A 14,073-nucleotide genomic window follows, 5' to 3' on the forward strand; every position below is an offset into this window, starting at 1 on the left:
TTACATGACTAGGGCCACAAATCACATAAAGAACAAAGTGATGCTATACGGCTGGAGTCAGAAACATACAAGATAAGTGAATCTTTCTCTATTTTCAAGATTACATTATTAAGTACATGTTAATTCATTATTATTTTACCGCTGAATACAAGTTATTTTAATATCATCTCACTAATACTTCATTAATGAACATACATATTAATAAATCGATCTACCATCATCTCACATATATTATTTGGACATGAACCATCCTTGGGCGCATATCTTTTTTGGACATGAACTACCATTGGACATTTATTATTTAGACATGGACCATTGTCGGACATACCTTATCATGTTGAACATGAACCATGAACCGCAACTAGACATGGACTATCAGACTCATCCCATTATTGTACATTGGACACCTAATTAAATACTTTCTAATATTGGACATCACTTAACAAACATAATAATAATGTATCAACTCACCATTTAATCAAAGCTATCATGCTAAGCATATTATTTATTTATTTATTTCAACCATTATCATGATTCTAAGAGTTTGGGTTTTATCTATTTTGTAGGTTTAAAAAATACACCGGTAGTCATTGGTCTATGCAGCCCAATGTCGAGTTCCGGGTTGATCTCCCCAAAACAAATCCGGGCCTAGCAAAGTCACACCTCCAAAAGGCACGTGGCTACACGCAAAAAATCGCCCCCGACAATAATTATATTTATCATCAAAATAAATATGGTGATAATGTTCATTATTCTTGAGTGATTTTATGAGCCTGTATATGTACCTATTTGCAGCATATATATAAATATATATATATATATATATTATAAAAATATCTATATATAAAAAAGTGATTTGCAGCATCGTGCTAGAGAACTCGTTACACTGATTAAGATATATTTTTGATATTTTCTTGTGGTGCTGTGAAATGCTTTAAAAAAGTGAGTGTACTACGGTGATATATATCTTACTATTCTTATTAGTTACTATTACCAGTTTATTTGCACATTATATGTGATTATTTATTTAAGTGATTAGTATAACAAGTGAGTAAAATTTTCAAATAAAAATTGTTTTTCAAAATATGTTTTTCATTAAAACAAACGAACAGTTAGTTTTTTGCACAAATCGAACAGAAAACATATGACCATTGAATGGTGGGAGTCTACCATCTTTTCCATTCTTCTTTCCCTTTCCCTTTCCCTTAAATGATCTGTAACGCATGTCTTAAATGATCTGTAACGCATATCCTATAAGGCTATAAAAAGGCAATTAGTAGAGCCCAACTACTTCGAGAGTTTCACTTTCGTCTTTCATAAATGGGGTACTAAAAAGCTTATCTCTTGATATTTAACATTTTTTTTTTGAGAAGTCTTGATATTTGACATTGGAGAACAAATTAACAAACACGCGGAGCGTTGGCCCTCCCCTTTTTTCCTAGCTGAAGTCGTTTTCTTATGCAGCTATTTATGTTTAAGCGAATCATGAGTGGATCACAACAAGGCTTATAGAAATCTTCATTCTAAGTTATAACCGACTAAAGTTGTGTTAGAGACAAATTGTACGCAACCTTTTCACAATTGTTGACTTTGGTACATAATAAAAATAATATAAATGGTTGACACAAATAAAAATAGGTGTAAATGTATTTTTAGTCCCTACATTTTGTTTCCTACATTTTCATTTCATTACTTTTAGTCCATAAATTAATTAACGCGTTTTATTTTGGTCCTTACCATTACTCACTTAACAGAAATTGCTAATGTGACAAACAGAGTGCACTGTTGGCACATTAAATGCTGACGTGACCAATAAAATAATATTAAAAAATGTCACATCAACATAAAATAATGATTAAAAAAGATACATAAGCATCCACATCAACTTTTGATTTTGAAAATTAATTTATCTTTTTTAACCAAATAAAATATGAAAAAAACAATAATGTTTGTTGCAATTAACAAATCCGATTGCCTAACTTTGACAATTGGTTTGAAAGAAAGAGACTTGAATTAACTTATTAGATCTAAGTAGCTCAACCCAACTACTATCACCTTAATTTAAAACCACCACCATTACCAAAACCATAGCTTTTGTCTTTTCCATTACTAGACCTAATGAAGAACCACCACCAAATCACAAACCTATAACAAAGACGTAGCGGCACCAACAACACCGACGGCGACGATAATGGCGAGGCTTTTGCTACTCAGACCACCGCACTTCGAACCCAAAGGCTTCTCGTAGAGTTTATCGTTGCGGTCAAAGTCCGAACCGTCGAAACTTGCCAAATCGGCTGGTACTGAACCGAAGAGATCGTTGTTCGCAACTGAGAATATCTTCAATTGGTTCAACCGGTTGAGACCGTACGGAATTGAACCGGAGAGGCATTTATTACTCAAAATCAAGCTGTTCAAGAACTTACAGTCTACGATCTCCGACAGGATTGATCTAGCGAGAGCGTTACTGGAGAGATCTAGGGAAATGAGATAAGGCAACCAGTTACAGATTTGAGATGAGAAATTTATGTTTTTGTAGATAATTTTTTTTTTTTTTTTGGGTTTGCGTTCATGTGATTGAATATTTTGGTTTTGTGTTCTTTCTTGTAAATGTTTAAGATGAGACCAGATCTGAATTCATGTGTATTTTAGGTTATAATTTTGTTTTTTTTTTTCATTTTTATTTTGTTAAAATAAATAAATTAATTTTCAAAATCAAAATTTGATATGGATGCTTATGTGTCTTTTTTTAATCATTATTTTATGCTGACGTGGCATTTTTTAATATTATTTTATTGGCCATGTCAGCATTTAATGTGCCAACAGTGCACTCCGTTTGTCACATCATCAATTTCTGTTAAGTGAGTAATAGTAATGATTAAAATGGAATGTGTTAATTGGTTTAGGAACTAAAAGTGGTGAAATGAAAATGTATGGATCAAAATGGAAAAAATGTAAAATGTAAGGACTAAAAGTGTATTTACGCCATAAAAATAATGTTCTAATCATAATAAACTATGTTAACAATTGTGAAAAATATTGTGTTTTTCATTACTCTTCAAAAAAATTTGTCTTCGCAAATATATACATCCCATCCCTCGTTTTGTTTTTTTTGTTTTTATGTTTTTTTTTTTTTTTTTTTTTTTTTTTTTCACTTAACCTAACAATTTTATTTCTAGGGGTTTCCTATGCAATAATGGGCATTTTCTTTTTGGGAAATGTTAACAAGTGCCCTTAGAACACTGACTGATAATTCATTTAAAGAAAGTTTTTATGGGAAATGAAAAAAATGTAATTAATTTTTTAACAGCTTTTTTTATTTTCCATAAAAGTGGTATCAAAAATTTTCTAAAATGGATTATTAATGAGTGCCTTAATAACACTCGTTAACAAGACCCTCTCTTTTTTCCACAAAAGAACAAATGAGAAGCAAATGTCAAATTGCAGATTGATATTGGTCATGTATGTAGATCTTTCTTAACTAATTGATTACTCCGTTTTAACTGATGAATTTACTTTTGGAGTTTGACCGTGCGGTTTAGGATAAGATTTGCCCCTCTCTCTCTCACGTAGTTGAGTACTTATAAGTCTCAATGTCTCATCATAGGTGGTAACAACAAAATTGAGTGATTATATAAGATTGATGGATCCTAATTTATGACTTATAAACTTTTAAATTAAATGATATTCTAATTCTAACATGTTATGTCAATATAAGTTCACACAAAACAATTTATTATTAAAACTTTATCAATATTGGATTTAAAAAAAAAAATCATTTTTTAAAAAAGATTTAAGAAATCATCTTCTGAACAGTGGGTATTATTTTACTCAAAAAGAAAAGAAAAAAGGACAGTGGGTATTTAGTATATGCCAACAACTCCACTTCCGTGATTACGCAACCAATTCCACCCAGATTTCTTCCAAGCCTTTGCTTTTGTACATTTTTGTCCTCATCCCCTTCTCATGCATGTAAACTTAAACCCTATAAAACCATCCCCACTCTCCCATTCACAACCAGAAGCCTCTAATAATATAAGAGAGAGCGAGAGAGAGCTGGGTGCCAAAGAAATCTCCCCATTATTGACCATGTCAAATCCTAGGATTATAACGCTCACCCTGACCATTGTCCTAGTAGTAACAGTTGCACCTAAAGCCGAGGCAGCTCGGGCTTTCTTTGTTTTTGGGGATTCACTAGTAGATAATGGCAACAACAACTACTTAGCAACTACTGCACGTGCCAATATTCCACCAAATGGTATAGACTATCCCACTCGCCAAGCAACTGGCCGATTCTCCAATGGCTTGAACCTTCCTGACATTATCAGTGAGTTTATTGTTTTAATTTCCATTTCACTTCATATCTCTTTTCTAAGCTTAACAAAATTTTCTCGTACGAATGTGGTTCATTGAACTAATTAATAAAACATAATAAAATGTGTACAATATATATACATTTAGGTGAGCAATTGGGGGCAGAGAGCACATTGCCATACTTGAATCCTCAACTCACAGGACAAAAACTGCTTGTTGGTGCCAACTTTGCTTCTGCTGGCATTGGAATCCTTAACGACACCGGATTTCAGTTTGTAAGTCCAACATTAATTAAATTTGAGTTGGAACTTTTCTATTGTTAGGATCCGTTTGGATGCAACTTATTTTGTTGAAAATTGAAAACATTATAGTAAAATAATTTTTAAATATGTAAATAGTATTGTACGACCTATTTTTAATATATTTTTTTTTTAATAAAGTGCTTGTGAGTAACCAGTTCATTCTATCGTAGAAAATCTAAAATGCGTGAATGGTGTATAGTTGGAAAAGTCAAATTTTATGGCTTAAAAAAAAGAAAAAAGAAAAAGATAAAAGAAGAAGCTGAAAACGCAAACACAATAGACGCGAACACGGAACTAAACACATGCTTAATGTCTAGAAAAAGTTTATAAATGCAACCTTTGTCATAATTTGACATGTTTAACAGAAAACTGAAAATTATTAAATACTTTTGAAATACAGTGACGTAATGATCCTCTCTCAATCGTGCATGGTACCCCACCATAAACGTGGAAAGCGAGAGCACTATGCCATTATTCTCTAAAAGTATGTAATAATTACTCGTTAATATTGTGAGTGGTGGAGAAAATACTTTAGCAAGTTGTAGCAAATAGAGTGATTCTAGAAGAATTTTCGTACCAAATCTAGCTCTATTTTTGTCTACTTCTCAATAACATTCTCTTTTAGATTTTTTTTTTTTTTTGGTTGAGAAACTTCTCTTTTAGTTTTTAATTTTTTTATTATTTATGAACAACATTTTAATACCTCATTTTTTTTTTATAGGGTTTGAACATGTTCTAGCCATTAAGCAAATAATTTTAAACAAAAATCACCATCCAAATAGACACTTCATATGTAGACATATAATGACAAAAAAAAAAAAAAAAAAAAAAAAAGAGAGGTGAAAATATGGAACTTTGGCATGTGGAATTGAAAGACATTTTTCTAATCCGAACTCCAAAGTTGCCTTCTCTTGACTTCCCACCGAGAAGATTATGAAGTGGATATATGTATGTCAGAGCTTGAATTAGAAATGTACATATGAGCTTGTATATATGTACACCTAAAACTTGATATTGAAATAGATGGTTACCTAGTCAAAAGAGCATACATATAATACGGAATTCGAAATTGCAGCAGCCGCAAGGGTAAATTACTGCCTCTATGGTAGAATCAGTATTGATTCTACCACAGAGGCTAACGATAGACATACAATAACTCCACTCCAAACACAGTTTAATTTACAACTTTTATCATATTATGTTCTCCAAAAAAACCTGCTTGCAGAAAAAATTGTAGAATTTCTTGGGTCATATAGTTTATAAATATCCCCTACTTAAGTATAAGGTTACTTTAAATTTTTGACACCGTTTGGCAACCAGTCCTAAGTTTTGTACGTGCAGCAATTTTTCAAGCATTCCTTTGAGGTTTAAGTTTTTAATGAAGTAATGAGTAGTGAATCAAAATTTTGCATATTGCAGTTCAACATTATAAGAATCTCCAGACAGTTTCAATTGTTCCAACAGTACCAGCTAAGGCTGAGAGCGCAAGTCGGACAAGCCCAGGCTAAGCGGCTAGTGAACGATGCACTCGTCCTCATTACACTTGGTGGTAACGATTTTGTTAACAACTATTTCTTGACACCTTTCTCAGCAAGGTCACGCCAATTCTCCATCCCAGATTACTGCCGTTACCTCATCTCTGAGTATCGAAAAATTCTAAGGGTAATTCTCATAAATAAAAATTCCTTCCCTTCTCAAAATCCTAGCTAGCTAGCATATTCTGTTCTGCAAATTTGATTATTAATTGTCTCAAAATTTTTTAATTATTTGAATATAGTAAATTTAATTATTTAATTTTACACTTCTAACATTGCATGCATATAAGTTAGTTTGTTGCTTTACGTTGAGAAAATTGAGTTTTGGATGAATATATTTGGGGGAGTATTGAATTATTTACGAAATAAATGTTTGGTGGGTGAGGACCCAGTAGTGTTTAATTGTTTCATAGATATGGTACACACATTCAAGATGAAGGGCTTTTTCACAATTAATTTTTTTCACAATAAGTGTACGTAGACTGTAGAAGCATTAATTTTTTTTTCACAATTACAGATGATAGTACCACGTCCTTATATTTAAAAGAATTAAAAAAAAAAATTCTTTTGATCTTTCGCTATCCCACTGGATTAAAGACCCTGTAAACCCCACTTCCCTTTATTGCGCCGTATCTCTGTGGCTGATCAATGCGGTTGATGTGAAATCGATGTGCATACACTAGCGTAGGGGGGACATCCACTACATGCACTGTTGTCCCAAAGAAAGACCACAGATAGCTATATAAGACCAAGACTTATTCATTGATATTGTAATATTAATTAATTTCTTCATTTTTATTAATTTAAAATTTTAAAATAAATAATAATTTATTAAGCTTTATGATATAAAGCATATATAAGCGATCTTGCATTCAATCTTATATCTATTTTATCTTTCATATTCCATAAGTTAAAAATGAATTATCTTAAAATGATAAGTGAGATAATTCATAATTTATCAGTTTTCTTTAATTGATTTCCATATATCTTATTTAGTTCAACTAGCATACCAAAAAATAAAAGATTTGATTATGAAATTCGAGCTCCACTAGTCACTTACACCAAAAACTAATTAATGTTTTGATCTGATGATTAAAAAAAAAAAAGCATAATTCTTACAAGTGTGTTATATTTAAAATTTATTACAACTTACAAGTACTCAATTGTAAAATAAATGAAATTTACTTTAAACCAAAAATAGTTCAGCAAATTCTTAATTAGAACCTCTCTATCTTATTGAAAAAAAAAAAAACCATATGCATGTTTGGCTTTTGTTCTTTTTTTTATTTAATCATATATTATTTTGTTTGGGCCCTTTGGTGGGGATTGTTTTCTCACCCATTTGTGAAAGTGTAGAGACTGTACAAGCTGGGAGCCCGTAGAGTACTGGTGACAGGAACTGGGCCACTGGGTTGTGTACCAGCAGAGCTAGCCATGAGAAGCAGAAATGGGGAATGTGTACCAGCATTACAACAGGCTGCAGGAATTTTTAACCCGGAGCTCGGCCGAATGATTCAACAACTCAACAGTGAACTAGGCTCAAATGTCTTTGTTTTTGCCAATTCCTTCAATATGAACAGGAACATCATCGACAACCCCCAAGCATATGGTTTGTTTTCCTAATTAATTTGCACCCTTCCCCTCCCCTCTCATATTTATAGTAATATTAGTATATTACTGACACAAAAAATGTCACAATTATTTCACAACATATTTTTAAAATACTCGACCACCTCATCACACATGACCTACCATAATGTGAAATTTTATATTTTATATTACTTATTTGCTGATGATGTGAACTTTTATTCTGTAACTAGCATATTATTTTAAACATATATATTTATCAGAAGATTTAGAACATCCTCCTCGTATATATATTGGTTAAATAATCGTTCTACATTTATATCATGTATCACTAAAAAAAAATAAAATAAAATAAAAACCTCCTTAGACCTTTTTTAATCTTTTGGGCTTTTCATACCTTTTTCAAGGGTTTTGATCCTTAAAAAAAAAAAAAAAAAAAAAAAAAAAAAAAAAAAAAAAACCTTTTTTGTGGTGTACGGTCCTGGCCCTCCTGTGTCCGGACCTTGAAGAAGGCCACATAATCAATGAAACTTGTAGATTTTTCACGTCATTTGGTATAAGAAAAAAAAAATTTGTAAAAAAAAAAAATCATTTTTAAGATAAAAGTATTCCCCTAATATCAAAGGATTATTTTCAAATTAAATTCTCTCTCTTCAACCTAGCTATAAAAGAGGTTGGCGAAAATATATTGACAGGTGTATATAGAAATAATACAATATAGTTGATTGGCAGTTAATACTTGTAACGTAGCTACAGTACAAAGATCAATAAGTTTTTTTTTTTTTTTTTTTTTAATTTATTTTATTTAAAGGTCGATAATTTTGGGTGATCATGAAAAAGACTAGAACGTTTCAAAAAATAGTAAAACTCATGAATATATCCTCTAAAAGAGAAACAATAATATAGGGACCCAATAAACTTTTTATTTATTTTTTTAATTCCAATCATTCAATCTCTATAATGATTTTTTTTTTTTTTTTGGTGGAAATGGAACTCATGAAAGTATTTGAAAAGATGAATTTTTTTAATTTATAGTTTGAATTTTTATTAATACAAGAATTTAAAATATTCAGGGTAAAATATTATTTTAAATCTATTACATTAAACTTTATACCAAACAATTTATATAATTTTCAAAAATTTTTTGATTTTAATTCCCTAAATCCAAATGCATCCTATTATTTTGATTGGCCATATATCAGCAATTTGTGACATGGCTCTTATCTTTCTACTTCATTCTCCATGCATATTTGGTTGGGAAAAATGAGTAATTAAGGTTGAGTTTGGATTGCATTGAAAAGGAAAAAAAATTTGAGTCTTTTTTTTTTTTTTTTTGTGGTTCCTGTGCATTGTTCGCGAGATCCATAAGTATGAAAAAATGCAACTTTTAAGTAAAAAAATGAGTCATATGGCACTATTCACATATTAAAAAATTATTTTGTTACAGTGTTTTCAGTTTTCAGTAATAAGTGGTATCCAAATAGATCTTAATTGTATGTTACTCGCTGGGTGGACCAGGTTTTGTTACATCAAAAGTAGCATGTTGTGGCCTAGGCCCCTACAATGGACTTGGAACATGCAATCCACTGGCAAACCTATGCCAAAACCGGAACGCCTATGTGTTTTGGGATCCTTTCCACCCTACGGAGCGTGCAAACCGGATCATTGGTCAGCAGATCATGACTGGTTCCACAGAGTACATGCACCCAATGAACCTGAGCACCATTATGGCCATGGACACTAAGAACTAATATCTAGTATTTTTATTATATAACTAATAATCCTCAAGAAATTATATATTTAGGTTCCAATGTACTTATTTTTCTGTGTCTCTACTCTCTACCCCTTGAATGCATGTTTGCTGGTGTGGATTATCAGTAGAGTCTATAGGCAATAAGGTACGAGGCTCATATATCAATTGTGGAACTTTTTAAATATAAATATTGATGGGCTTTGAGATGTAGTTCCTAGTAAATCTGCAACTTGTGGCAGTGCACTTATGCGGTACTTGTATTGTATCTGATTTTCTTGTGTTGCACAATCACGTTATATTAATTTGCTTGGTTGAAATTTGATTGCATAATGTTGATGTATTATTAATAGCTCGGTGAACCCTTATTTTTCCTATTTCTTATTATTCCTTTAAGGCTTTACTGTATTAATTACTGATTGGAAGAAAATAAAGTTCTTTGAAATTTTGAACTTTAAAGTCTATACTTTTTGAAGTTAAAATAAAAATACTAGTTTGGTGAAGCCTATGTATGTATAGATGCAATAATATTCATGTCTCTTATTTATCTTATTTATGGGAGATGTATAGTAAGTGTATTCAAAGAAACCATTGATATATTGTCTGTTGATCATTTGCTTTTATGATTTCTTTGGACCAATAAATAAGATAAAAAAAACAAAACAAAACAAATAAGATGAGCATGAAAGTTCGTCAGTATATTTTGCCTATCATATAGTTGGTTTCAATTTTATTAAAAATAATGCTATGTTTACAACAATTTTTTTTTTTTTTTTTGAGAACCATGTTTACAACAAATTAATCATAAGTGACATGCTGTTTTTTTGTTTTAATTTGGACTCACCATTAAAAATACTTTTTTTTATTCATTAATAATAATTTATCATCTAAAATTTGTTATGAAACTTTTGTGGGCATAATATTTCCCTTATGTTAAACATGTTATAGTTATTGCCATCTATGCATTATAGTTATTGCCAGATTTTTATTGTCGAGATTTGGAGGGAAGAGACAATGAAATAAAACAAATAAAAAACTACATTAAGAAGAATGAAAATTTACCTGCATTAAGTTTAATATAATAGCTAGGGGTGTCAAATGGGCGAGTTTGGGTGGGTTTGGAGGGACAAAATGGGCTCCTGCCCTTTTCGGGCAAATTAATTAGCCTTTTGCCCTTCTTCCCAAACTAAATAGGGAAATACCCCTCTTTTGAAAATCGATTTAAACCCTATAGTGACGTTTTCAAGGACCTATAGTGACATTTATGAAGACCTATAGTGACGTTTTGTAACTTGATATCCATAAAATCGAGTTATAGGCAATAAAAAACGTCACTATAGGAAATCGAGTTACAAAACGTCACTATAGGTCTTCATAAACATCACTATAGGTCCTTAAAAACGTCACTATAGGGCTCTAGAATTTTTTTTTTTTTTTAACTCGATTTTCAAAAGAGGGGTATTTCCCTATTTAGTTTGGGAAGAAGGGTAAAAGACTAATTAATTTGCCCAAAAAGGGCAGAAGCCCATTTTGTCCGGGTTTGGAGTGAGCATAATTAAGTTGGGTATATAAATCTCATTTACCCATTAAAACCCATTTAACTAATTGCTTCTAACCCAAATCCAATCTAACTCAATTATTATGGGTAAACTCCAACCCACCCAATTACCAAAATTACAAAAATGCCACTAAAATGAAAATGCCCAAATTACTTTAAAATCTTCAAAAATGACCAAAATATTAAACAAATTTCTTGTAGTTTCCCACACTTTCTCACCTACCAAACAGTTGAAATCTACCAAAAATAAGAAAAATACAGAAAAGCCATAAAAAAATCTTACTCCAAATCAAAGAAATACAGAGAAGCCTAACAAATCTAACGCCAACAGATAATTCAATATTTCCAAGTCGCCAGGGGTTCCTTTTTTTCTCTCACACTCTGTAAAAACCACAAAAAAGTTGGCTTTTTAAAAATTTTCTAGTCCATTTTCTCAACAACCAAACATATCCTAAATTTAAAGAATTGACAATTAAACAAACCTTACAAGCTTACACTCTCAAATCTCAAATCTCCAATCTCCAGCATGTCACCCACCTCCGAAAACCAAGTAATTCTGAATCCCACCACGAGTGGACAACCACCACGAAGCCACCTCCAAGTCAAACGAGTTAGAGCCACCGCTCACCTACGATCAACCCCTGGAGAACGACTTGGACGCGGATTATTACAAGGCACACTCATTAGCCACGATTTTTCCTCATTTTCCATCATTTTCTGGCCTACCAAACATAGCACCACCAAACTCATTGTCCATTTCCACAATAGATTCTTATTTCCACCACAAATAACGCCTCCATTGAAGAGCTTCGTGCTCAAAGAGAAGCACAGAGAGTGAGGGAAAGAGAGAGGCTAGGGTTTGAGTAGAGAGAAGAAGATGATGGCTAGGTTTGAAAAGAAACACTGAAACAAGCTGGGGTTTTTTTTTTTTTTTTTTTAATTTTTAATATGGAATGAGCTGGGTTAAATTTGGGTGTATTGTTTTTGGGTTAAATGGGTTTTTAGTTAAAACCCAATAATTACTGGGTCTAATTGGGTTGATGCCCATTTAACCCAATTAATAATTGGGTGGGCATATGGGTTTGAGTTTACTTTACCGTCTCTAATAACAGCTGACAGCTATTATCCTCCATTGAATCTTCAGTACAATACTTGAACCTACTGCTATACCACTTCTATTCCTAAATTATTCTAATGAAACAGAAAAACAACTGTTGATTAAAACAGAATAAGTATGCATATACAAATACCCTACCAAAACTTTTTGATGAGTAATACTACTACCATCCAAACTAGACATTTACATGATGTCTAAACCTTAAAACAGAATCAGTAAGCATATAAAAATCCCCTACCAAAACTTTTTGCTAAGTAATATATATACCAACTAAAACTAGACATTTACATAAAGTCTAAACCTCCAAAGCTCATTCCAATGAACAGTGTGTTATAAGTGATATAACCGTAAAGAACCAGCTAAAAGCCTAAAACATCTCCAATCCAAGTTGATCTGCACCATAACCAAAACCCAGTACTGAATCTGTGTTGCATAGAGGATCACCATTTAATAGTGCCATAATTTCAACCATAAAAATTTCATTTTCTGAACAATCCGGCAAGTACTCCTGTCCATTAGACTCATCCTTTGATTCTACCCCCACCAAAATACTCGGCATGTCAACTTCAATGACTAGATAATATAGAGCATCCTCCTTAGCCAAAAACTTAGACACACAGGTAGGCTCAGTGGCAGAGCCAGAAAGTTTTCTTTAGGGGGAGGGGGGGCACGACTAACCTAAAGGCCCTAAACCATATATCTAAACAACACAAAACTCAAGAAAAACAAAAAAGTTCTTATCATTATCATTTATATTCAAAATGCTTTGAAGAATTCTTTTTATATTTTATGTTTTTGTTTATTTATATTCTTTAGATGTAAAAGAATACTATGTTATTGTATATTATTTACTCTATAATTTATAAGTTATCAAAATATTAAATAAAACACGTTTTTTTTTTTTAACAATTTGCTAGTAGCCAAAGATTGTAATTAAATCAATTATAAATTATAGATATGTGGTTAAACGATTGAAAATTACATGGAATAAGAAAGAAAAAAACATTACACTTAGAAAGATATTATTACATTTTACACACCAAAAAAATTGAAAAACACTAATGTTCTTTACAACCTAATATATATATATATATATATATATCATCACTCTTGACATATATTATGAGAGGATTATTACTTAATTATTTATTGATTATGCTTACTCTAAAAAGCATTTAATTTAGACATTTAATAACAAATTGAGGGGGCCAAGTTGTATTTTTCCAAGGAGCTACTTATAAATATAATTACACCATAAAGCGAGAGAGATATTTTTCAAAATGTTTGGGGGGGGCCTTGGCCCCCTCTAGTCCCTTTGATCATCCGCTATTATTAGACTCATCCATTACTTCAATCCCCACCAAACAACTTGGTGTTGTAGCTTCAGTGATAGGATAATAAGGGGCATCCTCTGCACAAAACTCAGAAGGATTTGTTGCAGTTGTGGATTTAGATCCCTCAGGACTTCCCATCAAATAAGGGCCTGATTCAGAAGAAGACAAACAACACTCCTTCGCAAACTCCATCATGAATGTGTGACTCATCACATCTGGAAAGTTGAGTCAAGTAGAGGCAACGTATGTTGTCCTAGTAGCTTCATCATAAGCGGAGGCAACATCAACTGCAGTATCAAAAGTCCCCAGCCACAGTCTCTTTCCGCCATTCGGCTCGCGAATCTCTGCCACCCATTTATCCCATGTCCTTTTCCTAACCCCTCTGTAACGGCACTGTGAATTTTCAGGCCCTCCCTATCCTTTCATACACCCTTTCTTTTACCCTTTGGCCGGAACTTTAGGACTAGCACAAGACTCAAGTTGGGCAGCACTGTATTCTTTCCACTTAGCCGGTGTCTTAGCTACAGAGACTTCTCTAGTCTTCCTCTTCCTTTTCTTCTCATCAGGATTGTCCAT

General features: G+C 32.2%; 2 protein-coding genes across 2 annotated transcripts; one reads left to right on the plus strand and one right to left on the minus strand.

The window, feature by feature from the left end:
* Positions 1-4,036: 4,036 nt before the first annotated feature.
* Positions 4,037-9,791, plus strand: LOC115960781 (GDSL esterase/lipase LTL1-like). Its single transcript, XM_031079769.1, has 5 exons — positions 4,037-4,327; positions 4,462-4,589; positions 6,036-6,278; positions 7,508-7,760; positions 9,257-9,791. The coding sequence occupies exons 1-5, from the start codon at positions 4,090-4,092 to the stop codon at positions 9,487-9,489; spliced, it is 1,095 nt and encodes a 364-aa protein (XP_030935629.1). The 5' UTR covers positions 4,037-4,089; the 3' UTR covers positions 9,490-9,791.
* Positions 9,792-13,725: 3,934 nt separating this feature from the next.
* On the minus strand, positions 13,726-14,073 carry LOC115961809 (dehydration-responsive element-binding protein 2A-like). Its single transcript, XM_031080724.1, has 2 exons — positions 13,940-14,073; positions 13,726-13,879 (listed from the first exon to the last, which is right to left on the minus strand). The coding sequence occupies exons 1-2, from the start codon at positions 14,071-14,073 to the stop codon at positions 13,726-13,728; spliced, it is 288 nt and encodes a 95-aa protein (XP_030936584.1).

The sequence above is a fragment of the Quercus lobata genome, chromosome 9, assembly GCF_001633185.2.
Source record: "Quercus lobata isolate SW786 chromosome 9, ValleyOak3.0 Primary Assembly, whole genome shotgun sequence".
Taxonomy (NCBI): domain Eukaryota; kingdom Viridiplantae; phylum Streptophyta; class Magnoliopsida; order Fagales; family Fagaceae; genus Quercus; species Quercus lobata.